At 38.2% G+C, this 25,650-nt stretch overlaps 1 protein-coding gene across 2 annotated transcripts in view; it reads left to right on the plus strand.

The window, feature by feature from the left end:
* atp9b (ATPase phospholipid transporting 9B) overlaps positions 1–25,650 on the plus strand; it is a 329,584-nt gene that overhangs the window by 231,384 nt on the left and 72,550 nt on the right. For both annotated transcript variants that reach the window (XM_039737704.1, XM_039737705.1), the window contains exons 14-15: positions 15,451–15,563; positions 17,593–17,841. In XM_039737704.1, coding sequence (XP_039593638.1) covers positions 15,451–15,563; positions 17,593–17,841 — 362 coding nt within the window. The remainder of the gene's footprint in view (positions 1–15,450; positions 15,564–17,592; positions 17,842–25,650) is intronic.

Genomic DNA, 25,650 nt, shown 5'->3' on the forward strand with positions numbered 1-25,650 from the left:
GGTGAGTCTGGTGATAAGGTCAGATGGCCGGGAGGGCAGAAAAAACAAAACAAAAAACCCAGTTAGACTGGCGAAAAAAACAAAAGCTGCAGGGTTTTCAACACCAAAAGATCCACTCAGCCCTCACTGGATATTCTACCTAACATAAATGTTCTTAATTCATTCCTCTTTGCTTTCAGGCTTCATATGAGAGGATTCACTGAAGTCGGTGTCATGGAAAGCTGGGACATCCGCCTGCATTCCATCATCACAGGTGGCTGCATGGTGCCTCAATCAGGTGGTGGTGACGCATATCGCCACCACAGAGGAACTGAGAAAAAACAGCAGAGAAAAGTCGAGATTAGTAAAGATTGCAGATCCCTGAAGAATTTGACAATTCAATGCCCATATTGTCTACTAGGAGTACAACTAAAGTGCAGCTACGAGAAAAACAAATTAAAATAATGGGTTTTTAGCAGTTTTTTAAAAATGTTCTACAGTATTAGCCTGGTAAATTTCTGTTGGTAAAGTAATTCAGATTTTATGTGCATAACGACAAAAAGCCACCACACCACCTCTTTAAGCTTGGCTCTTGGAATTTTAAGCAAACCACCTTTCGAAGATCTAAGGTTATGAATTGAAGTATAGGGAGACGGGCATACCAAAAGAGAGGATGGAGCAAGATTATAGAGTAAAAGTTTAGTTGAAATACCGTAAACATTCTTAAAATGTTGCGCATATGCTATATCGTACATATACATAGTCAAAAGAAGAATAGCTAAAATGGTAAGGCTAGTTAGATTCTTTTCTTTGCAAAGTTTAAGGAGAGAACCCAAACAGCTGTTTAAAATATCTTGTGTACCGAAATATTACAATGCCTATTAATGTTAACTCTTCTTTCCTAGAAGGATTAAGAAGTAATTTTACATCTTTCATTAAATCTCTTTAGATCTTGGTTTGATTCTTAGCAAAGATGTTTTCTGTTTGGATGCTTTTTTGTATGTTAATTCCAGTTAGTTCTGAGGGCTTCAGTTTTCTCCCAAACTCGACAAAACAATGTCAGGTGAATTGTCAGTCATAAATCCCCCTAATGCTAATCACTCGGGCGTCTCCTTGCAAAGCAATAACATCCAATTCTGGATTGTATTTTTGGTTTTATCTCTGCCGCTTCATATCCTTAAATACTACACACATCCCCAAAGACATGTGCATTAGATTTGTGAGGGACTCAACAGTGTGTAGAACTGGAACCCCATGGTTTGCATTTACTGCTGCAGCCTCTTTGCACTTGAACTGGATTAAATGCATTTGCTAATGTGTGAAAGGGATGGACCTTTATGGCCATAACTAAACTCGCAGCTTTTCAAGCAGGTTATTCCACAGCTGCCTGTAGCTAAATATGCCCACCTTCAGTTTATACTGCATTCAGTCTCCTTGCCAGTCCTGCCACAATAACATGTGGATTTTTATAGTACTTTTATATAAATGTGTCAGATTTCTACTGTAGGTTCCTTTAAGATCCTCTTGTTACTTCTCATGTCATTTTGAGTCTGTCATTATCTAGAGTAGTGCTCCTAGGATGTGCATACCCTTTCCATACAAATTATATGTGCCCGATAGTGGTTTTCATTTTTAGTATTACATTTTGAGGGATTGCACCATAAATCTGTATCAGTGGAGTCTTTTAGAAGTTCAAGCACCACTTTAAAAGCAAACCATGTGGTAGTTTGCTGCATTGCTAAAGAAGGAAACTGAGAGCAGAATGTTATTACCTGTTTGTCAAATGTGATAGGCTGGTCTCACAGAAAACAGAAAAGAATTAGAGTTGTTGGGCCTGAGGAATGCTCTGGCACTAACATAATTGGAAGGTAGTTGCCTTATGACTGCAAATTGGGTTTGTGCTTCATCAATACACATTTTGACAAGAAGCGTCCATCACTGCAGTTCTTGCATTTGCCACGACAGGATTGAAAATGAAGTGTCCCAATAATTACATTATAGTTTCCTTATTGTTGGACAAGAAAGCAATATGGTATAATTAGGTTTGATTGGAGAGCATGTTTCCGGTAAGATCTGAAATTAATGATGTTGCTATAGTGACACATCTGTGGCTACCAGTGCATGAAACATAAAGTAATTCATTCGACAAGAGAAGACATCTGTTAACTGCAAGGATGCAAAGCATATTGACACTGACCAGAAATACTAGACGTTGTGTGATAAATGAACAAATGGTGCTGAAACAGTAGGACAGATAATTTGTACTTAATCTGCAGGGAGGGCTTTAATCTTTTCACTGGTTGCATTTGAAAATGCCATTGTTAAAGAGAGCAGTACTGCAGGAAAACTCATAATTTTTATACTTACCAGTGTCTAAAGCCTATTAATAGTTATTAACTAATTAGTTGATGATTTAAAATACTGTTCCATATCTACTGTTCCCACACTATGCAACTCTTCAATTCCACCCGGGGGAGTAAATGCGAACATTAATTTTATTTTAATTTTTTTCATTTTTATTACTATTTAATTTAATATTGTTTCTTTGTATCAGTATACTGCTGCTGGATTATGTGAATTTCCCCTTGGGATCTATCTATCTATCTATCTATCTATCTATCTATCTATCTATCTATCTATCTATCTATCTATCTATCTATCTATCTATCTATCTATCTATCTATCTATCTATCTATCTATCTATCTATCTATCTATCTATCTATCTATCTATCTATCTATCTATCTATCTATCTATCTATCTATCTATCTATCTATCTATCTATCTATCTCCTTCACCCATACCCCATAACCAGAAATCACAGAATATCAAATCGGGGGAGCGTGGAGGCCATGGCAGTGGTCCACCACAACCTATCTGTCGAGATCAACATAATCCATTAGTGTTAACATAATTTTGTCTCTCCCTGTATCAATCTCTTCAGCACTACCAATATTTGCTATTTTGCCATCTACAAGAATGACAAAGCAGGGCATTTTGTAAGGTAAGGCTGTATTGCTTCAACTCTCCTGTAGATGGCCCAGTACACATGTTATCATCGCTGCAGAGATTTGTATACCTCTAAATGGCACAAACAATCCTGATACTGGTCCTCAGTGTACCAGTGATTTACCATCTACCAGTGATTTACCATTTCTATCTAATATCAGTTATATATCATCAGTCAGTTAAAAGACTTGGTTAGAATTTTGACCTGGTCATTGTTTATGTTGAGTTTATGTGCTCTCACCGTTCTCCAGACTCCTGGTATTCTCTTCCTCCTCCTCCTCCTCCTCCAATAAATTGGCCCAGATGGTCCGACTATGTGTCTGTGAGCATGCTCAGTTGACAGAATGGACTCCTGTCCAGGCGAGGTTCCTCTGTTGCCCCCAATGAGTCTGAATGTTACAAGCCTGAGCCTGGATCATATAGGTTTGTGTAATGGCTGGATGGATATGTACACAACAGAAGTGCAAGTGCCTTGCTGAGTTATTCATAATGATAGAAATATTATTTTGCTTTTTTTTTTTATTTTTTAAATCCTCTATACTTGATGAGCTCATATTATGCTGTAGTAACCCTTCAAATCATGGGGCTTGTGTTCTGCTTATGTCTAACTCTACTGTGTCCCAGTGTTCTTTGTTCGTGGTGCCAGCAGTATTGAACATTTCACACAGAAGATCAAAAAGGTGGATAATTCACCATGAACAACATTAAGTGACATACTTATTAACAGTCATTAGGTCAGCAGCTCATTTTTAGCACTGAGGCATTCATTTGTTACACAGTAGACAGGTAGAAAGAAAGAATCCATCCATCCATCCCCAGGGGGAAATTTGACTTCTAGTGACTCAAAGTATTGTGGGACCATAAGACGTCATAATGTTAAGTCAGTTGTCGTGAAGGTCTTCAACTGCCAGAAAATGTTTAAGAAGGACAAATACGCTGAATTAACAAACTAGGCAGTATAAGTAAAAACAAGGCAGAAAAGGGCCTTCACTGGCTTACTTTGAGAGCTGGGGTGAAATTCAAATAAAGTTAAGTTTAATCAGTTCTGTTACAGAAGCCCCAATACAAGTTAGTAATGACTTCTTACTGTTTAGTGACTTTTTTATCTACATATCCATGATTTACCATAGCCAGCTTCATTAAGAAATAAAATAGTAACATAGAGTTTAATGTGACTGTTCAGGAGAGACACACGTTAGTCTGAAACATCACTGCACTCTGCCAGTAGCAAGTACAATATATGTTTAAGAAAAAAAAAATGTTCAAAGACCTTTATGGAGTGAATATTATTTACTGAATTACATCAATACCTGCTACCTGTAATTAAACAATCAATTCACTTGGCCTTCCATCCTTTTTTAAGCCTGCTAGATCCTGCTCCATCACAGGGCACACTCACTCACACAAACACAGGCTGATGTATTTTTGCCTGTTAACCAACTGTGCACATCTTTAGGATGTGGGAGAATAATATAATTGCAAAATACTTGTTTTTTGACATGGCAGTTTCAAACACTAATTGCCTTCACTCCTGTAGTGCAAAAAAAATAAAGAAATAAACTAACAGTTGTTGCACTGGTAAATGCAGATACTGACAAAGCTGCAGCAATTGAATCAAGTTGAAATTAAAGCTACTTAAAACCACTATGCATGCAGAATAGAAATATTCACACTGCCAACTTGAACAAAAACAAAACTCTCTATTTGTAGAATGGAGAGGTGGATGAAATTTGCTTTTTTTATATTACCATAGTCTGACAATCATATATATATATACTATTTTTTAATTCTTATTACTATGGCAATTAGTTATTTTCATACATCCCTTATTAGCAGTCTGAGTTTGCATCCTCAAGATAGACGTGAAAGGTACTCTACAATACAGAAAAGTCGTTATTTATAAAATGCATTATATAAACGGTAGAAAATGTAATGTTTAATATACAGGTAAAAAGTACTATAGGGCAGCACATTGGCAGGGCCTTCTTAACACATGGGCATGTTGGGCAGTTACCTGGGGGCTAATCTATGTATGTTGTGACTTGCTGTCAATAAATAAATACTATACTATACTAAACTATAAAAATGTGTTGCATTCACCTCTCATTTAGTATCACGGTCACGTGCATGTATGTGTACACTGCATAACATAAAAGCGTATATGTTAACGTCACTTCAACTTAATTCTCTGCAAAGAAATTTTGCAAATGTTTGTGTTGAACATCCATCCATCCATTTTCTAACCCGCTGAATCCGAACACAGGGTCACGGGGGTCTGCTGGAGCCAATCCCAGCCAACACAGGGCACAAGGCAGGAACCAATCCTGGGCAGGGTGCCAACCCACCGCAGGACACACACAAACACACCCACACACCAACATTTAATTAATAATAAATCATTCATCGTAATCTCATACTGTGCCATCTCCATTTGTATGGTTTACCAATTGAGTATCATTTATATGTAGAAGGCTCATGTTAAATTGTTGAATAATCTTTGCTGTACAGCATGTTTTTTAATTTTTAAACACGGATTTTGTTGAAAGTACCATACAATAAATATAGGTTTCATTTTATCGACCTTTTTAATTTTTATTCCTGTGAGTGGTTGTGTAGGTAGGGACCCCAGTGTACTGCTTTGCCCGGGGGCCTATAGTGCTGTTAAGACGGCCCTGCACATTGGTGCAGTGTTATGTTGCTGCCACTGAGTAAGTAGGCCGGGGTTTGTGCTCCAGTCATTCCCTGCATGGAGTTTGCATGTTCTCCCTTTGTCCACATGGGTTTCCTTCTCGTGCTCCGGTTTCTTCCCACAGTCCATAGTCATCCAAGTTAGGTTTATTGGTGATGCTAAATTGGCCTCCATGTCTGTGTGTGTGTTCACACTGTGAATGGATAGTGTCTTGTTAAGGTGTTGTTTCCGGCTTTCCCCCAGGATTGCTGGTATAGGCTTCAGGTCCCCTGCAACCCTGCCCTTTATAAATGATTTGGAAGTATGGATAGATGAATGGTACTATATAATACAGATATAGATGAGAGAAATAGATAGGTAGATACTTTATTAATCCCAAGGGGAAATATACAAAGTAACAGATTAATGCATATGTGCATAGTCCATCGCTGCCTCATATATGCTGCAGTATAAACTTTCAACCAGTATTATAACCCAGCTGGTCCATGTTGTTGTTTCACAGCGTTTAGCTCAGTGGATCCTTCTAAATGAATTATGTTTTGAGAAAAATATGATGACTGACAAGACTGTAAAAGAGAATTCCACTTATGTGCAATGATGATTCTTTGCATTACCTCATATAAAATGCGACTGTTCCAAAGTTACTCCCCTAACCTAAATGACACCACAAAGGTAAAGGAACTTACAAAGCAATTTTGAAGGCACCACTCGTTGGAAGGCTATCAAATTTAAACATTCCAAGTACAGAACAATAAGCTGAGCTAAGTTTGGACTTGGCCAAAATCAATCCATATCCACCAACCTTCCTGTCCCATGAAGAAGAAGAAAGACAACTATCAATAGAATGGAAGTAGAAAAAAGGATATATTAAATTAAGCAAAGGATACTACATCAACCATCAATATGCATGTAACAAAAATAAATATTCAAACAGACTATGCGAAACCATGGCTATGTACAAAATAAACTGTATTTTCCAACAAAATTCCGCCACCAAAGCACACAAATTGAATAATTCACAAAGCTTATGCAAAGAGAGACAGTCCAGTTCTGAAACGTTTAATGGTGTTGCTTTGACTATGATGGCGGCATGAACCTGTTCATAACTGAAGTAAATGTAAATGGCTGAGCGATGAAAGGCAGACAGCGCAACTCACTAGGAAAAGAAAAACAGTATGATCTCACTTGGTGTTCGTGAAGAGGCATGAAGCCACGAAAGCACTGACCGAAATCATAGTTCAGGTGGAAACTTTACTGAACTGCTTGGATCAAGACATGAAGAAATGGTGAGATGAGGAAGGGTCATTGTGGGGCTGCAGATAGCTGATGTGTGGAGGCTTTTGGCTTTGTAAACTGGTTAACTGCTTTTGTGAAAGTAATCGAAAAGAAGGGAGAGAGTCGTGCTTTACTGGGCTACATTTTAAATCCACATAACAGAAACAGACATATGAGGTACAACTGGAAGCTTTATCACCAGAGAGGGTAAATGCTGTAAGTAAGTGCCATGCTATTCCATCTTCTGTTAACAGGCATTGACCTTCACATATACATAAACATTTATATACAAGCAAAAAAGGCAGCTATAAACAAGATTTATGCACTGGGCATAAATAAACAGATTTATATTTATGTATCCCTGCTACATGTTTACCACACATTTAATGGTGCACATCATTCTGAGGATGCAGTTCTTATCATGAACAATGCTAGTGGGAGCTTCATGTCTTTAGAGATGCTTCTGTGCATCAGGGTCCGGAAGATTTAAGAAGATACCAAACAAAATGAAGTAGACAGAACTATTTTAGGAATTCCTACAGTGTGCAGGAGATCTAGGATGTTTGAGAAGTTATTTGAACAGGATAAGACCTGAAATATCTAACCAAAGCTGCAGTGAATGGGTTTAAACAGATTTCTGGATTGGGTTAGTCAATGGGTCACAGAAGTGGGAAGTTCCTGTTTTGAGGTCCAATTTTGAAATAACCTGCGCAATTTTTACAAAAGAGAGTCTAAATGTACAAAGCTGTCAATGGTATAATAAAAAAAAGAGTCATGAGTGTTATTTCTACTAAAAGTGCATCTATCATATATTCTAGTTGAGGAAGTGGAGTGTGTGATGAAGGTTAATTTCTTCTTCTTTTTTGTTTTGTCCATTTGCATAAGACACACAAAAACTATTTCAATCACCACCGGTGTTGGGGAACATTATTTTTAAAAGTAACTTAATTGCAATACTCATTACTTACAAAAACTGTAGCTCAGTTTGTTGTATAATTACTTATTATAAAACTAACCACAATACCTGTAAACCAATAATTATAAATGGCAAATATTTTTTATCTCTTTCATTTTGTGTATTTTCAGTTACATTCCTCTGTGTGTCAACGTCTCTTTACCATCACTTCCTCTCTCAAGCTCGTTCCCATAAACCAGCTTCTGAGACTCTCGTTATTTTCGAGGTGCCATTTCACTTCCTGTTCGGTTTTATACTTTCCGTCTTTGAAAGTGACTCCCTTAGTGTGTGTATTTACTCCTCCTTGTGTGTCTCATACTAGCATTTTCTCTTTTGTTGCGTCACCAAAGCCAAATTGACCAATCAGATTGCTCTGAAGCACTGGACACACAGACCTTAGTGTTTTATTATATAGTAGACTAGCTGTCCCCCGCAGCTCGCCCCATGTAGTAGTGAAACAGGACAAACTTTAAAGATCAATTTAAAAAAATGTAATTCTCGTCCAGCAGAAGGAAGGGACTTTCGAATGTCAAACATTGGCGCTATATCTGATCATGTTCAGCTCTGATAGGAGAGCGTTCCCCCCGTAGGGAGAAAAGTACATGGCTGTGACATCTCTGCCAATCAGCAGCTACCCTCTAAAACACACGCAGCTTTGATCTCTCTCACAAAAACATCAAACGTTACTCCTTAACAATCTGTCGATAATGTCTGTTGAACAAACAGACCTTGCCTAGCTATGTGGAAGCAAGGTACACGCCAACATATGGCGAGAGGTGGAGCGATCCGAACAGAGGCTGCCTTGTGAGTGAAGAGGGCCCTGCCCCCCTCCCCTTGCCCCACAGCTGCTCTCTTGGATTCGCGCAAATAAATCAGTACTGCAAGTGAACTATGATACTTAGCACGATAAGAGAAGTCGCAAAATTAACCAGAATGTTCAAGCAAATTACAGAAAAAAAAAGATCTAAATTCGTTAGGTAGTTCTCTCATGAAAAGTGGACAGTCATACAGACAGACAGATAGATGTTGGATTTTATATATTTACTAGCTGTGTAAGCCCATGCTATAAAAAGCCTACACTCTAGAAACTATTGAAATCGTCAGAAAAAAATTGAAATGCAGAGTCGGCGGTTTCATTTTGCTGACACTCTCCCCCACCTTGTCTATCAGCGGCTAAGCAAGTTTCTCTCTCCTTGGAGGTTTTGTTTTGCTGATGTGCTCACCTCGCTTCTGTATTAGCTGCAAAGCGAAATTGTCTTTCATCGCCAGTTTCAGCTTGGCGGCGGAGTCACTTTCTTTCAGCTTCATGCTGTAGCCTCATACTTCTTTCTTTTTCTGGCTTGTTAACTTGGGGCCACCTTGTCGGCTCTTTGAGCTTTATGCTGTAGCCTCGCACTTCCGTATCCGGACAGACAGACACACTTCCACACGTAGATCTTTATATATATATATATATATATATATATATATAGATATAGATATATATATATATATATATAGATATATACTGTACGTAGATATATATATATATATATATATATATATATATATATATATATATATATATATATACACTGTACATATATATATATATATATATATATACTGTATATAGATATAGATATATACTGTATATAGATATATATATATTGTGAACGCTGGCCCGGACACACACAGACAGACAACATAGTTCCACCCAACACACGTTTATTGTACACAATATTTACAGTTCAGTGCACTCACAAACCACAGTGCTACGAGCATTGATTCCCCCAATGTCCAGGCCACACAGTCCTGTGTCTCTTTCTCCTGGCCGCCTCCAGTCCTCTCTCCAGCTCCGTCCTCTTCCACCCGACTTCCGCTAATGACTGGAGGGAGGCGGCCCCTTTTATAGGAACCCGGATGGGCTCCAGCTGCTTCCCGGACAATCTCCCGCGGACACACCCCCGTGTGGCGGAAGTGCCGGCTGTGCACCCGGAAGCCGTCCGGGTGTCCCCAGTCGTCTTCCCCCCGGCACTTCCTGGTGTGGCGGAAGTGCCGGGCTCCCGGGATAATCAGGCATTGGGGCGCCGCCTGGCGGTGGCCACGGGTCCCTACAGGGCTGGGCTTCCAAGCCTTTTACCCGAGGCCCCCAACATGACCAGGACGGACGCCCCCTCGTGATGAGGCACAAGCCCTCCTCTCGTCCTCCCGAGCCCGGCCGGGGACCACAATATATATATATATATATAGATAGATATATATATATATATATATATATATATATATATATATATAGATATATATATATATATATAGATAGATAGATAGGTAGATATATATAGGTAGATATAGATAGATATATAGATGTAATGCATTACTTTTGCATTACTTTTTCTTCTTTTGTATGAAAAACCACACATTTCACTGGCCAGCATGTTGTTGTTAAACCCCTAGCCAAACTTTCATGAAACTGACCAGATTTGACCATTTTCTTTTGTTTTCTAAATACATTTAGTTCTTCATGTGCTATAAACCTAATACCATCCATCCCTTTTTCTACCCCCAACATAACCCCACAAAGGTTTGTGTTATGATCAATGCCCAGTGTGCAATCTAAACTAAAATCTAAATTGACACTCTATTTATGAGTTTCTGTACACTCTGTTCTGCTTGGGCGTACAACTGAACCCTGCAAAGGATTGGCATAATGTCTACTGTATTTGCTTCTTGCCTCACACCCAGTGCTACTGCAGTAATCACTGGTGCCCTGAGACCCTCAATTCACCCCTTCTCTAGTGGAATCAGACAACACCATCTTACCCACACCTACTGTGAATGACCTATGATCATCCGGGATTTTAAGGAATTCTAATGCTTCTCATTTTGACCCGAATGCCTAACTGATTGTGGTCCTCAATTCAGATGCCTCACTGAGCCTGACAGTTCCACAGGAATTTGCATACATTTCAATTGGTTAATGCTGTACCATAAACTGTCATCTCATCAAGGTTTGGTTCTTGTGTTTCAGTCATTCCTGCCATATTAGACATCAGTGCCCTGACCTGACCCTGTGTAAGGAAATGCAGGTTAAGAAAATTAAATTAGTTAATGAATAGGTCATAATGGGACCTGTTTTGGCCCCAAGAACCCAGCAAGGGCAGTAAGCATTTAGACAATGATCCAATTTTTCATGAACATACTTTGTGGCTAAATTAGAAGGGGGTATAAAAATTTTGGCGTGTCTGTGCAAGTTTAGCATGTGCTAATAATAATAATACTAATAAATTTGACGAGCCTTATTTCTGTCTCAACCAACCACAGAGCCATATCTATAACAGTAAAAAGCCACACATACCGGTAATGTGAAAGTAGCTGGTCTCTGTCACCTACTTTAGTATGAATTGTTTGTCTGTGTGAGGTTGAGTGATTTGAAATTAAAAAAAAAAATGCAGGTTTTCCATAAATCATCAATTTTCAAAGATCTCTGCACATACCGTTTCAAGAATTTTAATAAAGGGGCACTAAAAGAAATTTCTCAGCAAAATATCAGAGGCATGGAGAGATAATTTCATTTATACTGTGCTTAGATTTGCACGTTTGCGTCCGTCACTGGAGTATGATGAAAGCAGGGATTTTAATAAAAGAGTCATGCGCATGCTTCTGTAAAAGGGCAGTGCTTTATAAAATCCTTTTAGTTCAGATTGACCACATCTGTCTTTTTTCTTAACAGTGTGGTCTGTTTTAATTTCTAGACTTCAATGCCAGTTAATCAGTTTGTAGATGGGTTGAAGGATAGTGTGTAGCTCAAGTTAAGTGTACTTGTTACCACTGAAGCATACCAATTAAATTCTTTGCAAAGAAATTACAGCAGCTGAAAATGACAGATACACCTTTCAGTCGGGCTGCCTGATGCCACTTTGGATTAATAAATCTTTGTTCTTATGATTTTTAGAAGTTACTTTTGTATGTGTGTCTTTTATTTTATTTTTTTTTCTGCCCTGTCATTGACAGGAAGCGTGGCCTAGTGGCTACATTGCTGATCTTTAAACCATATGGCTGTCACCTCAGTCCTTGCCTTTGACTCACCTTGTGAACTTGAGTAAGAATCTTAACTGACAATAGAAATGTTTTATTTCTGTATAATTATAAAACGTGTTGGGAGAGAATTCAACAAAAAAAGATGCATAACATACAGTTTTTCATTTTGTCCTATTTTTGAAATACTTCAAATTCATACTGAATGTTGAATTTGTCTGACATTTTATCTCTGGACAAACAAAAAGGTCAATTACCACGTAATGTTAATGATTTCTTACTTCCTTTGTTTCTTATCAACAGCCTATGGTATCTGCAGCATAGTATTATGAGATGAAACACGCTGATCATCACACTTTAAACTGGGCTCTCATTTCAGTTGCTTTTATGCATCAGTAGGTAACCAAAGTGGTTGGGGAAACCATTGCTGACATTGACCTGTCCCGTCCAGGTCTTAAAAATCAAAAGGGTTATGTCAGATAGATAGATAAATAGATTCTTTCTTTCTTTCTTTCTTTCTTTATTTCTTTCTTAATCCCAAGGGGAAATTCACATACTCCAGCAGCACCATACTAATAAAAACAATATTAATTTAAGAGTGATAAAAATGCAGGTATAACAGACAATAACTTTGTATAATGTTAACGTTTACTCCCGGTGGAATTGAAGAGTCGCATAGTGTGGGGTCTCCTCAGTCTGTCACTGGAGCAGGACGGTGACAGCAGTCTGTCGCTGAAGCTGCTCCTCTGTCTGGAGATGATCCTGTTCAGTGGATGCAGTGGATTCTCCATGATTGACAGGAGTCTGCTCAGCGCCCGTCGCTCTGCCACGGATGTCAAACTGTCCAGCTCCGTGCCTACAATAGAGCCTGCCTTCCTCACCAGTTTGTCCAGGTGTGAGGCGTCCTTCTTCTATATGCTGCCTCCCCAGCACACCACCGCGTAGAAGAGGGCGCTCACCACAACCGTCTGATAGAGCATCTGCAGCATCTTATTGCAGATGTTGAAAGATGCCAACCTTCTAAGGAAGTATAGTCGGCTCTGTCCTCTCTTGCACAGAGCATCAGTATTGGCAGTCCAGTCCAGTTTATTATCCAGCCGCACTCCCAGGTATTTATAGGTCTGTACCCTCTGCACAATCACCTCTGATGATCACAGGGTCCATGAGGGGCCTGGGCCTCCTAAAATCCACCACCAGCTCCTTGGTTTTGCTGGTGTTCAGTTGTAGGTGGTTTGAGTCGCACCATGCAAAAAAAAAAGATGCAAAGTTAAGACAAAATGCCCACATTTTAAAAGCTGTCAGATATTGTTCAATAGCAAAAGATGGACAACATCATGTTATAAGCTGCATTTGTATCATCAGCTCATTCTCAAAATAAATATGTAACCCCTGGGATATTTTTTAATAACTTAATTTTACGATCCGCCATTGAACTTAGCAGTGTATTTATTCAGTGTTGTTGTTTGTTGGGTTTTCTGTATGCTTGAGTCCTTGTGTTTATGGGAGCCACCTTGTGCATGTTTGATCGACTCAAGCTCGGCTTGCCTTTGGGCTGATTGACCAGCCATGTGAACTTGAGGCACTGCATTGTGTAGAAAGTTCTACTTTCTCTAGCCTGTTATACATGCACAGTCAGGTAAACCGAAAATGCTGTGAGTTTTATTTGTGTTGTCATCGTGCGTCAGTCCCACCTTGACAGCCCATAGTCCCCTCTGCTAAATTTGTTTTGTCACCCACCCTGGTTCAAGTTTCAGTTACAGCGCTAGATTCCAACCCAAAGGTGTTAACTGTGAGGTTGCAGTGTTTAGCACTGTGCCACCCTTGTACGAGGTGTGGCAGAAAAGTAATGAGACTGGCAACACTGCAAGCGATCTGGCAGCGCTGCGCTGTTGTCCTTGATAGAGCACGTGTATCAGTACCCTCCCATAGCTCAGTGCGAGTTTCAACTCCTTCCGTTAACTACGTGATTTTTGTGACTGCTATTAGCGAAGTTGTGTTTTTAATTGTGCGTCACGCAAAATGGAACAGCGGAATTTGGAGCAACGTTGTGCCATTAAACGGCAAGTGTGACGTTTGAAAAGTTAAAACAGGCCTATGGGGAACATTCTTTATCCCGAGCTCAAGTTTTTTGCTGGCACAAATCATTTTTGGAAGGCAGAAAACACATTGAAGATGAACACCGTTCAGGGAGGCCTTCAACTTCGAAAAACCAATGAAAACATCGAACGTGTGAACACTCTTGTGAGATCAGACCGTCGTTTAACATTAAGAATGTGGAGTGAACAATTAAATTTGAACAGATTTACCGTTCATCAAATTTTGACTGAACATTTGCACATGCGAAAGGTCTGTGCCAAAACGGTGCCGAAAAACTGCCCTCTCTATAACAGAATTTTTGACCTCAAAAGGCATTCCTGTGGTTCCCCAGCCCCCTTATTCACCTGACCTCAGTCCGTGTGACTTTTTCCTTTTTCCTAAACTGAAAATGTCCTCAAAGGACGTCATTTCGGGACTTTAGAAAACATCCAAAAGAGTGTAACGGACATGCTGAAGACCATACCGGTTGAAGACTTCCAGCGCTGCTACCACCAACAGTGGGAACAACGTCTCCATCGGTGTGTAGCTGCCCAAGGGAACTACTTTGAAGGGGATAACATTGATGTTTGAAAAAAATAAAAACTTTGGTAAATAAAAAATCTGTCTCATTACTTTTCTGCCACACCTCGTATATTATGAATAAAATTTTTATTTACTGCAGATACTGAGGGACTTCTTTTTGCCAAAGTTGGCCTATTATATTGAGACTCAATAGGCAGAATCATTGAAGTCAAATGTTAGGAAATGAAATGACTTGCCCAAAAATAAAGATTATGTCAGATGCTAAACTTAGCCTTGCATAACCTCAGTTCTGGCCTCAAGCCGTAAACTGCACTACATGTACAGTACCTCACAGACACTGAAAGAAATCTTCAAGCAATAATTTGAACAGAAATCCCTACATCTGCTTTTCTGAATTCTTCTGAGGTCTGCTACAACTCACAGCTGTTCCCACCCAGGGAATGATGCCTGTAGGACTTTTTCCTTAAAATTAATTTCCTTACCCACACTATACACAGTGTTTAATGATTCCCCTAAAATACATCTTTATGGAAAATTTCTCTGTGTATCATTTCAGATACGAGTACTGTGTCATCTCTCTAAAGGCTCAAGATGACCGAGTTGGTGGAGCAGTGGAGAATTTATTTTATTTATTTATTTATTTATTTTTTTGCAACTTCCAAACAGAACTTCTTATTTGTCTTTTAAAAAGAAAAAAAAAAAAAAAACGTTTTTAGCTTTGATTTTTTTTTTTTCCCCTCAGCCCCTGGGTCCCTGAGGAGGTTATTGGCATTCAGGCCGTCACAACTGTATCTTTTACAGCAACTGTTCAAGAAAGATTAATTCCTTTCAAATAAAGTAACTTTAGTGTGTCATTACATCAGACTTGATTTGTCTTTTTTTTCTCTCTCTCTTTTCTTTAATTATAGGTACACTGACACAAAATGAGATGGTATTCAAGCGCCTCCACCTGGGCACTGTGTCCTATGGGACAGATACGATGGACGAAATCCAAAGCCACATTGTACAGTCGTATGTCCAGGTAATCTTTTTTTTTTTTTTATGTCTCAGTATTAACCATTTTTTTTATTCTGTGTTGATTTAAAAAAATAAAATAAATGGAGGTAGTAAGAAAATAATCTAGTTAATTCCTGTTTGTGTTTTTGATTTTGTTTTATTCCTGTTGCACTGAAGACACACATCACGTTGTTTCACTGAATATACTCGGGATTCATTTATGTTTTTTGGCAGTACAGCACTCTGTTAGTGTTTAGTAAATATATAAAAGTCATATATTTTCTTCCTTTAATAACATTCTTTATAAAGCCCATCAAGAAAAAGATTCATATTTTGGGTTTTCACATTCTGAACATTTCATAGAAAGAAAGAGTCAAATGAGTAAGAAATGTGAAAAAAAGCCCGTTTTTAAAAAATGATCTGAAAGGTAGAGTTAATATATGTTTTATGAGATGAAAGAAAATATATTTTAAACAACTAGAAATGTGCATTTTAAAATGCTGCACCATTCCTTTCATCGAAAGTATTTGTTGTGTTCACTTTTGTGTTGGTTTCCAATTTATCTGAATATATCATTTCAAAATATTACTGAAATAAAGTGATTATCCTCGCCCATTATGGTTTGAAATTTTCTCTTTCAAACATTTGTCTATACTTTTTTTTTTTTCTTTATTCATTTTTCATCACATAATGCTGGTGTCCTCAGGTTGAAATTACCTGCTGCTGCCGCCAAATTGTATTAATATGATAAAGATTTGACAGTTATCTAAATTTAAAAAATAAATAAATAAATAAATTTTATGTTGTGCCCCGTCCAATCTCTGGTAATGAAAACTGCCAGTCATTTAGTACAGTTTGACGGCGGTTCTTATGTGCCATTGATTTTATCTGCTTGTTTGTGTGCTCTTTTATTATTAAGATGACAATAGTCTAGTAGGTCCACTGTAATGCAACACACAAATCTATTATAACCTGATTATATTTCCCCACTGGAAGCATTTCGTGACACAGGGCATAATCTTTAATGGAATTTGTGTGAAATTAAATTATACAAGCATCAATAAACATAACATAATTCAGAAGAGTAAATCGGCTTAATTTATTTGATGCCGTAATGGCATTGGTGTTTTCAGAATGCAAATGCAGGAGGCTTAAAGCAGTGGCTGAAAAGCCGAGCCAGATGAGCAGAAAAGTTAAACCTTTTATTAGACAACACTGTAATTTGATGGGCAGAATGTTCATGGTTCAGTGGATCGTACACCCAGTCAAAAGGGAGAGAAAAGAAAGGAGAGGGGGGGAAAAAAAAGGTGGAGGGTGGGGGGGAGTGAAAAGCAAGGAATTGTGATGGAGTTAGTCTGAAGTTAACAGTAACATGTTTGATAGCACTGGTGGGATCAGGGAAGGTTGTCATTTCACATCCCAACCTTAAAGGGCCTTTCCCCGGGTAGGAGGTTAATAATCAAAAATGATTTGCTTCAGTGGAGCAGATAAATTCTGTCAAATACAGCTGGGTCAGTGTGGTGCCTACTAGACACCACAGAGCTAAATTGATGGTTGTTGCCGGGGCAAAAAGGGTTTCAGACGATGACATGAAAGACACTTACATGTGTCTTCTTGTTCTGATATGGCATTTTATGATAAATAATAGCATTCAGTGCCAAAAAAAATAAGCTCATGTTGATCGCTTGAATAAAACTGAAAGCAATCCACACCTGCACAGACATTTTTTTTTTTTAATTTGTGCTTTCACTGAAATCTGAATTACATTTCATAAGGGGGAGGTTTGGGTATAGAGGAAAAGAAAATAGCAGTGACTCGTTCCCTCTCTCCATAGCACTGTGTTTGCTGTTTTTATTGTGTGAATGCCTTCACATATCTTAAGTTTACCGAGAACCTACGTGGTTTAGCACTCCTCCCTCTGGCACATTGCTAAAAAAAATATACCTCATCCAGTACCTTAAATATACTCCCTTCATCTTTTTCCCCCTCATGTATTTTAACATGGGAAATAAAGCCATTTGTACCATTAAAAATGTTTGTTTTTCTCCTTACAGGTCACTGGCCAACCTGCTGGAAGCAGCAGCAGCTCCACTCCATCCCGCAAACCTCAGCCACCACCTCCAAAAGTTCGCAGGAGTGTTAGCAGCCGCATTCATGAAGCTGTGAAGGCAATCGCCTTGTGTCATAACGTAACACCAGTGTACGAATCTCGAGCTGGGGTCACCGGCGAGACCGAATATGCAGAAGCTGACCAAGATTTCAGTGATGAGAACCGTACTTATCAAGCGTCAAGTCCAGATGAGGTCAGTGTGTGTCACTTGATTGATTTTCAAGTGACGTGACACTAAATATAAAGTTAAAAAAAAAAAAAAGACAAAATCTTAGCCTGTGAAGATACATTTGTAATTTCAAGTTCCGATGTTATTCAACATGCTTTTCAATCCGCCTCAAAGTCTAGTTCTGTTCTTGCTTAAGTTTGAAAAGTTATAATAATGACAGAGTACACCATGACTATTAGGTACATTTTAACCCACGGTGGCTTCAAAAATTAAAGAAAGCTTCATTATAGCGATAGATAGATAGATATAAAAAGGCACTATATACAAAAGATAGATAGATAGATAGATACATAGATACTTATTTACTTACTTACTTACTTACTTACATACATACATACATACATACATACATACATACACACACACACACACTTACATACATACATACATACATACATACACACAACACACACACACACACTTACATACATACATACATACACACACACACACACACACATTCTTTCTTTCTTTCTTTCTTTCTTTCTTTCTTTCTTTCTTAATCCCAAGGGAAAATTCACATACTACAGCAGCATACCGATAAAGAACAATATTAAATTAAAGAGTGATAACAGACAATAACTTTGTATAATGTTAACGTTTAACCCCCGGGTGGAACTGAAGAGTCGCATAGTGTCGGGGAGGAGCAGTCTCCTCAGTGTGTCAGTGGAGCAGGACGGTGACATTACTATTAACTATATGTAACTGTCAACAAACAACCTGACTTGGTGTTTTTTTTTATGACCAAAATGTCCTTTATTTATGTTCCATGTAGACAACACCATTTCATCATTTTATCTTTACATTATATTAATTGGAAAGTGGTATTCTGATCCTCCTCACATGGCATTAAATATCGAAGTTAGGATTCTATCTTGATTTAACATTTTACCCTAAGCAGGTCAGCAAAACAGGCCATCGAGCATGATATTTATTTAAAGCTATCTGCTGATGACAGGTCAATAGCCCGTCTTGCAGATCAACAGCTCTAGTAGAGCACCAGAGTATTTATCAGTAACATAACAACAAAAAAAAAAAGCATTGCCAAATTGATTCCTGCAGAAACACCTGTTCATAACTGCCATTTTCTCCATACTTTGTCACTTGCAGGATGCAAACTTGAAAATGTCTATCTTCTGACTTTAATTTAGAGCAAACACACAAGGATTAATGCCTGGCGCCTTTGCCGTTGGTATAGCGTCCATATTGATTACAAATCCAGACCCTCCACGCGTCTTCTATGCCGAGCATTAAGCCTGGAGGAGGCAGTGCAAGCTGTAAACGAATCCCCATGTAGAGAAAGCTAATTAATGGAACACTTGAAGCTAAAAGGTACAGGGATAAATAGTTTGCCACCCCCTACCACACATACATTTATACTGTAGGCTATTTATGGATCCCCAACTGAGTGATGACACATTAAAGCAGCACTTCCACATATTCTCATTATATTTTTGGTAACATATAATGAAGGGTGGTGTAATTATGGAATTGTGATGCTTTCGTACACATGAAGAATGTGAATTTCTTTTTCTGCATAGACAGAAGTAAATCTGTTTTCTTTGTTTCTCACGATGAAAACCGCTTACATAAAGTAGAGATGTCAAAATTACCAGAGGTAACCAGAAACAACTAGGTCAGACATCTCTGTTGCCCAGTGCGCACCTTGGGCTTTACATATTTCATTAGTGTGATCTTTTTTCTGAATCTAATGTACCAAGGCCAGGTAAACATTCCATCTAGAGATCACGGGGAGAGCTGCCTCGTCAATTTAGGGGAATCAAAACTGAATTTAGGAAAAAATACTAGAGTTAGACTGGTCAAATAATAAATTGAATAAAAATAAAACTGCTAAGCATTATACAGTATAATATTACCACTGTTAAATATTCCAACACATTAGTTTCATTTTGTCATAAGAACGACCTACATTTATATTTATGAGGAGTGTGCTTATGATTCACTACGCTGTTTTAATTTTAGCGTCTCCGTATACAGAAGTGTGTATACGGAGTGGTGGCTCTGAGGCTAAGGATCTGCGCTGGCATCCCGAAGGTTGCTGGTTCGAATCCCTGTCCCTGCCAAAAGAGATTCTACTCTGCTGAGCCCTTGTAATTGCTCCAGGGGCGCTGTACAATGGCTGACCCCGCGCTCTGACCCCAAGGGGTATGCGAAAAGATGCATTTCACTGCGTGTTGTCCTGTATAACTATGTATGTGACAAATAAATAAAGAATTATTATAAAGTGTGTTGGAATTAGTAAAAGACACATTCATTTGCACCTTTGAAATTAAAAAAGTTATTTTTTGTAAAGTGTCATCTGAAAAGAAGAATTATATTTTTTTTGTCAGAGTGACATTGTCCACCCTAAAGTAAAGTCAAGGAAAATGAAACTTTAAAATTGATTTAGTGAATAGCGAAGCTCCCGAATCAGCCGAACACTTAAACAGTAAGGCAGATTCTTAATTCTTTTATCTTTTGGAAGCTGATGCATCTCAGACATTTTTCTTACATGGTGGCAGTGTTTTACCTTCAGCTTCTACCAGTAGGTACACTATTATATACCAAAGTTCCTGCTGGGTAGATTTACAGCTAGGCTTCCTGCAATTCTGTCCTTTGCACTATATACATTGGGAAAGGCTCACAACAGTGTCCTCGGATCCATTGATGCCATTGTTCCTGCAGCTGGTGATAAAGTGTGTACTCCGTGGGTGAGTACCGGCCCCCCAGGCTCATAGCCACACTAAAAAAAAAAATGAGCTGAATTCACACCCAGACTTGAGTCCATTTCTCGAAGCAGGCAGTGAACTCTTCGGAACGACGTCGTCTCTTTGGTGCTGCTTTGCATCTTGCATTTGCCTGCAGATAATTTGTTGTAAATAATTGATATCTGATTATCTAAATAATGTTTTTCGTTTAACAAAAGCTGTTGAATTCAGTATTTTGCCAATTTAGTGTTTTTATTTAAAAAGGCCGTTATATTCAGTGTTCAGCCAATTTACATTTTGGTGAGCAGATTAAAATGTTCCTCTTTGTTTACTGATTTTCGACAAAATAGTTATTTTGTAATGCCATTTGGAGCTAAAAGCACAGATTTCCATGTATTAAAGAAAATAATTAATGATTTATTTTTTGTTAAACTGAAATTGTGTTAGCCATTGCATATAATTTCAGCTTAACACTTTAAAATACAACAGATTCTTCGAAACATGTCACAGTTTGTTAAGTATTTGCTTGTCTTATAATAAAGAGGTAAATATTTTACCAGTATTTACCAGAATAATTTAAAAGCCAATTTATATCAGAAAAAAATGTTTTTTAGTTTTACCATTTGTCTTTTAATTCTTTGATTTTCAGTATCAAATATCTGATGATGAAGCCAAAAGAAGAATATAATCTCGTAACAATTCTTTACCTCCAGCTGTGGCTTGCACTTGATTAAACATTTTCAAGTTTGGAAAGAATGTTTTTTTTTTTGTCCAAAAACGAAATTTCTAAGCCTTCGTTAGGATCTATTTTCTCAATAATTGATTCATTAATGTATGTGTGACTTTATCAAAATAGAAAATAGCAGAGCAATAAATATCAAAGCAGTAAGAGGTCATAGGAGGTCAACGTGGGAAAGGTCTCTGTCATAATTTGTTTAAAAAGCTGTAGTGAATAGATATTTGTGGTTCACTAGGGCCTTGGGAAAATAATGTAAATGCTTCATTATTTACCTCAATGAAATTTCCTGCAGTTAGGTTGACAGATGAAGCCAGGTTTCCCAATCACCAGAGCACATTTTGAAAGCATTTTTTATTGAATAAAGTGCTCTGAAAATTGTACCCTGGAGCTTTTTAAAGAAAATGGTTCAATTGATATTTTTTTTTTTCCCTTCTTCTTCTTTTAACCTTTGTTGGTCATCTAACAAAGGACGTCTGGGTAATGAGCTGCATTATCTTTTAATAGAGTTAACTAGAATGCCTCCCAATTTTTTTTTTTCTAGCAATTTCTTAAAATTTTGCCACCCCGACAGTGTGGTGGCAACAATTCCTTCTAACCTTTAGGCTTTTTTTTTTTAGTTCCCCCTCTTTTATTCATTTTCTTCTTTTTGATGATTAGCTTAGCGCACAAACCATGCAGCAGTAGCCAATTCCTGATTAATTGTGGCGCATAAATTAACACTTGGTTAATATTTAATAAGTGAGACGCCTCATGCATGTACTAAGGAAATGCAGGGTTAAATGAGTTCTGGTGTTCCCATGAACAGTGATTATGAGAGCAGTATTACGTTAAAAATGATTAATGAATACCGCAGGGCTAGTCAGACTAACTCTGTTTGCTTATTTAAATTATACAGTTGGTAAAAAATAATCCTTTATTCGTTCACGGTGAGAGGAGAGTGGTGACCTGTGTTGGGATTTTGGATTCAAAGAGTTTAGGGCACCCACTGAAGCTGGGCTGACTGGAGATATTTTTGTAAAATCTCTTTTTTTTTTTTTTAGTCAGCAAAGCCACATTTATTTTGCTTGAGAAGATGTCAAATACAAGAATCACATCTTTTTATAGATTATTCTAAGTTGGTAATGGATATCTGCAAATGCGTGCACATCCTATCTATGCATGTGCGCTCACTACGGATGTAGGTGTGTGCATACTCTGTAAACGAGGATTTAAATATATAAAGAATTGAAGTCTGTAATTTTACTGTGTTTTGCTCTTTACCTGCAAAGTGTTCAAGTCTTTATCTCCTACCACAAAAGTCAAAGTTAGACAAGGGCACCATTAATCAGGGAGTCCAGCACACATGAGAACCTTGTTTATTTTAGCAAATTATTTTCACCGCAGTTCAGCTTTGTAATTATGGCAAAGCTCCGTTTTTTTAGTGTTTTAAGTTCTTTAGCCCTGGCGGAGTTAAAGCTGATAAATACTATGAAAGTGGGATTCCCTTTTATTTGCTGCTAACTGGTTTCCCACTTATTTGTATTTCATTTTTTAATGCCTTTCTTTATCTTGCTTATTGTTTCTTGGTGCAGGTGATCAATATTTCATTTTCTCAGAGAGACCTGAAAGTTGTGTTTGTATATCATCATCACCCGCACAAGCCGCCGTACTGCAGCACTCGACACTGCGCGTGTGCCTCTGGGACAGGCAGCGCATTGACAGAATCATAACCATGTCAGGGCTCAATTGTCATAAGTGTATGAGCATTCAGTAAAAAGAAAATCATCAATTTTTGGCCACAATAAGACAATGCTGACCTAATGTAATGAACAATCATAAAAAGAGATTAAGTGGGTAGGCCAGCAAAGAGCAAAGGTCACAAGACCAGCTAATCCAAGGCCATGCTGTGAACAGGGCCCTGTAAGCACCTTTGGCCCTCGGTGGTCAAAGGGGAATGATCGGCCACGGCTTTTAAAGACTGCTTATTCTCATAAACTAGCTATTTATTATCAGAATGCTGTAATGGGTCCTTTAGTATTTGAGAAGGGCTTTCTATGTCAGGAAAGGCGAACACCAAGCAGATTGCATCCTCTAGAAAAATGATGTGCTTTATTAATACAATCCATTGTTTTAGGGCAAAATATTGTATTGGTGTTTTAAATGAATACAAAAATAGATATTTAAGAAAAATAAAAATGGAGTCTGGGCCGAGTATGAAGTATTTAACAGCAGCTGCTTATTCAGGCACAACTAATCATGCTATTTTGTCAATGTATTTTGGAAGAGCGAATCATTGTCAGTGACATAAACCATCACTCTGTGACCTCTGGGACCTCGGCAGAATAAATAACCCATAGATTTTCTTTAGAACTGACAAGAACTTTTTCCATATAATCAAGAGGTTTTTTTAAGGGAATTTGTTTTAGAGGTTTTATTTATTTGTTTGTTTTGATCTTCCTGTCTTTTTAGGGGCTAAAAGTTCAATTGCACAATATTTATTATTGGTAATTAATTGAAGTTGGCTGAGAATTGACTGCATTGTTAGTGATAGATTTTTTTTTCCCCGCTTATGCTCAAAAGAAGAAGAAGAAGAATGAGCCAAAAAGATGCGGCAAAGAAAATAAGTATTATATAAAGAAAAGGTTACAAAAACAGCAGAGGTTAATGTATTGTAAGCAAGTGTTAAAAATACAGTAAATGACCTGAAATTAGCATCGGATATGACTCAGAAGTTAAAACTGTGTAGCAAGATGGAAACTTCATGAAGTGTTTGGGCATTAAAATACCTTTTTAAATGTAGCTTTTACAACATTCTTTTTAACATATCATAAGAAGTTAAAATTTTAAAAACTCATTATTAGGTGTCTATGTTTAAATATTTTATTTTTGGCAAACATTTAACATGTACTTGTGAAGTGCATATGAATTACAAAAATGAGTTTTACAATGCAGGGTTTATTGATGTGATAGTTAAGAGTGTTTCCAAAGCAGTGGCCTTTGGCTGCAGTGGTGGTCTGCTCTGTATGTGGAATTTTAAATGGACATAGTCACCCAGCCTTCCTCAAGCACTAATCTCAGGATCTGAAGACCATGTGTTTTTTATGTTCATATGATGTGATACTTGGATGGATGGATGGATGGATGCTTTATTAATCCCAAGGGGCAACTCACACACTCCAGCAGCAGCATACTGATAAAAAACAATATTAAATTAAAAAGTGATAACAATGCAGGTATAACAGACAATAACTTTATATAATGTTAACGTTTACCCCCCCGGTGGAATTGAAGAGTCGTATAGTGTGTGGTCTCCTCAGTGTGTCAGTGGAGCAGGACGGTGACAGCAGTCTGTCGCTGAAGCTACTCCTCTGTCTGGAGATGATCCTGTTCAGTGGATGCAGTGGATTCTCCATGATTGACAGGAGTCTGCTCAGCGCCCGTCACTCTGCCACGGATGTCAAACTGTCCAGCTCTGTGCCTACAATAGAGCCTGCCTTCCTCGCCAGTTTGTCCAGGCGTGAGGCGTCCCTTCTTCTTTATGCTGCCTCCCCAGCGTAGAAGAGGGCGCTCGCCACAACCGTCTGATAGAACATCTGCAGCGTCTTATTGCAGATGTTGAAGGACGCCAACCTTCTAATGAAGTATAGTCGGCTCTGTCCTCTCTTACACAAAGCATCAGTATTGGCAGTCCAGCTGCACTCCCAGGTATTTATAGGTCTGTACCCTCTTCACACAGTCACCTCTGATGATCACGGGGTCCAGGAGGGGCCTGGGCCTGCTAAAATCCACCACCAGCTCTTTGGTTTTGCTGGTGTTCAGGTGTAATTGGTTTGAGTCGCACCATTTAACAAAGTCCTTGATTAGGTTCCAATTCTGCTCCTCCTGCCCACTCTAGTGAAGAGTGTTTCCAAAGCAGTGGCCTTTGGCTGCTGTGGTGGTCTACTCTGTATGTGGAATTTTAAATGGACATAGTCACCCGGCCCTCCTCAAGCACTAATCTCAGGATCTGAAGACCCTGTGTTTTTTTATATTCATATGATATGATACTTTGCTGTATATGTCCTCTTAAAATATATTTACATCATCAGTGACTACAAACATCAGACAACAATTAGGTTTAACTTTAGCACCATGAAATGGCACATGAACTATGTAGAATGATAAGTTACATCTGCTGATGTTGAAATTTGTGATGGGGTTTAAGCAGTCTATAGTTTTATATGTAAAGCAGCTCAATACTCTGAACATTACAGCACCGAACTGCTTCTGCATTAAACATCACATGTGAATTTACACATACTGTTTTGTTATTTACACCAGAAGACTTTTGTTCTAAGCATTGATACG

The sequence above is a fragment of the Polypterus senegalus genome, chromosome 15, assembly GCF_016835505.1.
Source record: "Polypterus senegalus isolate Bchr_013 chromosome 15, ASM1683550v1, whole genome shotgun sequence".
NCBI lineage: Eukaryota > Metazoa > Chordata > Cladistia > Polypteriformes > Polypteridae > Polypterus > Polypterus senegalus.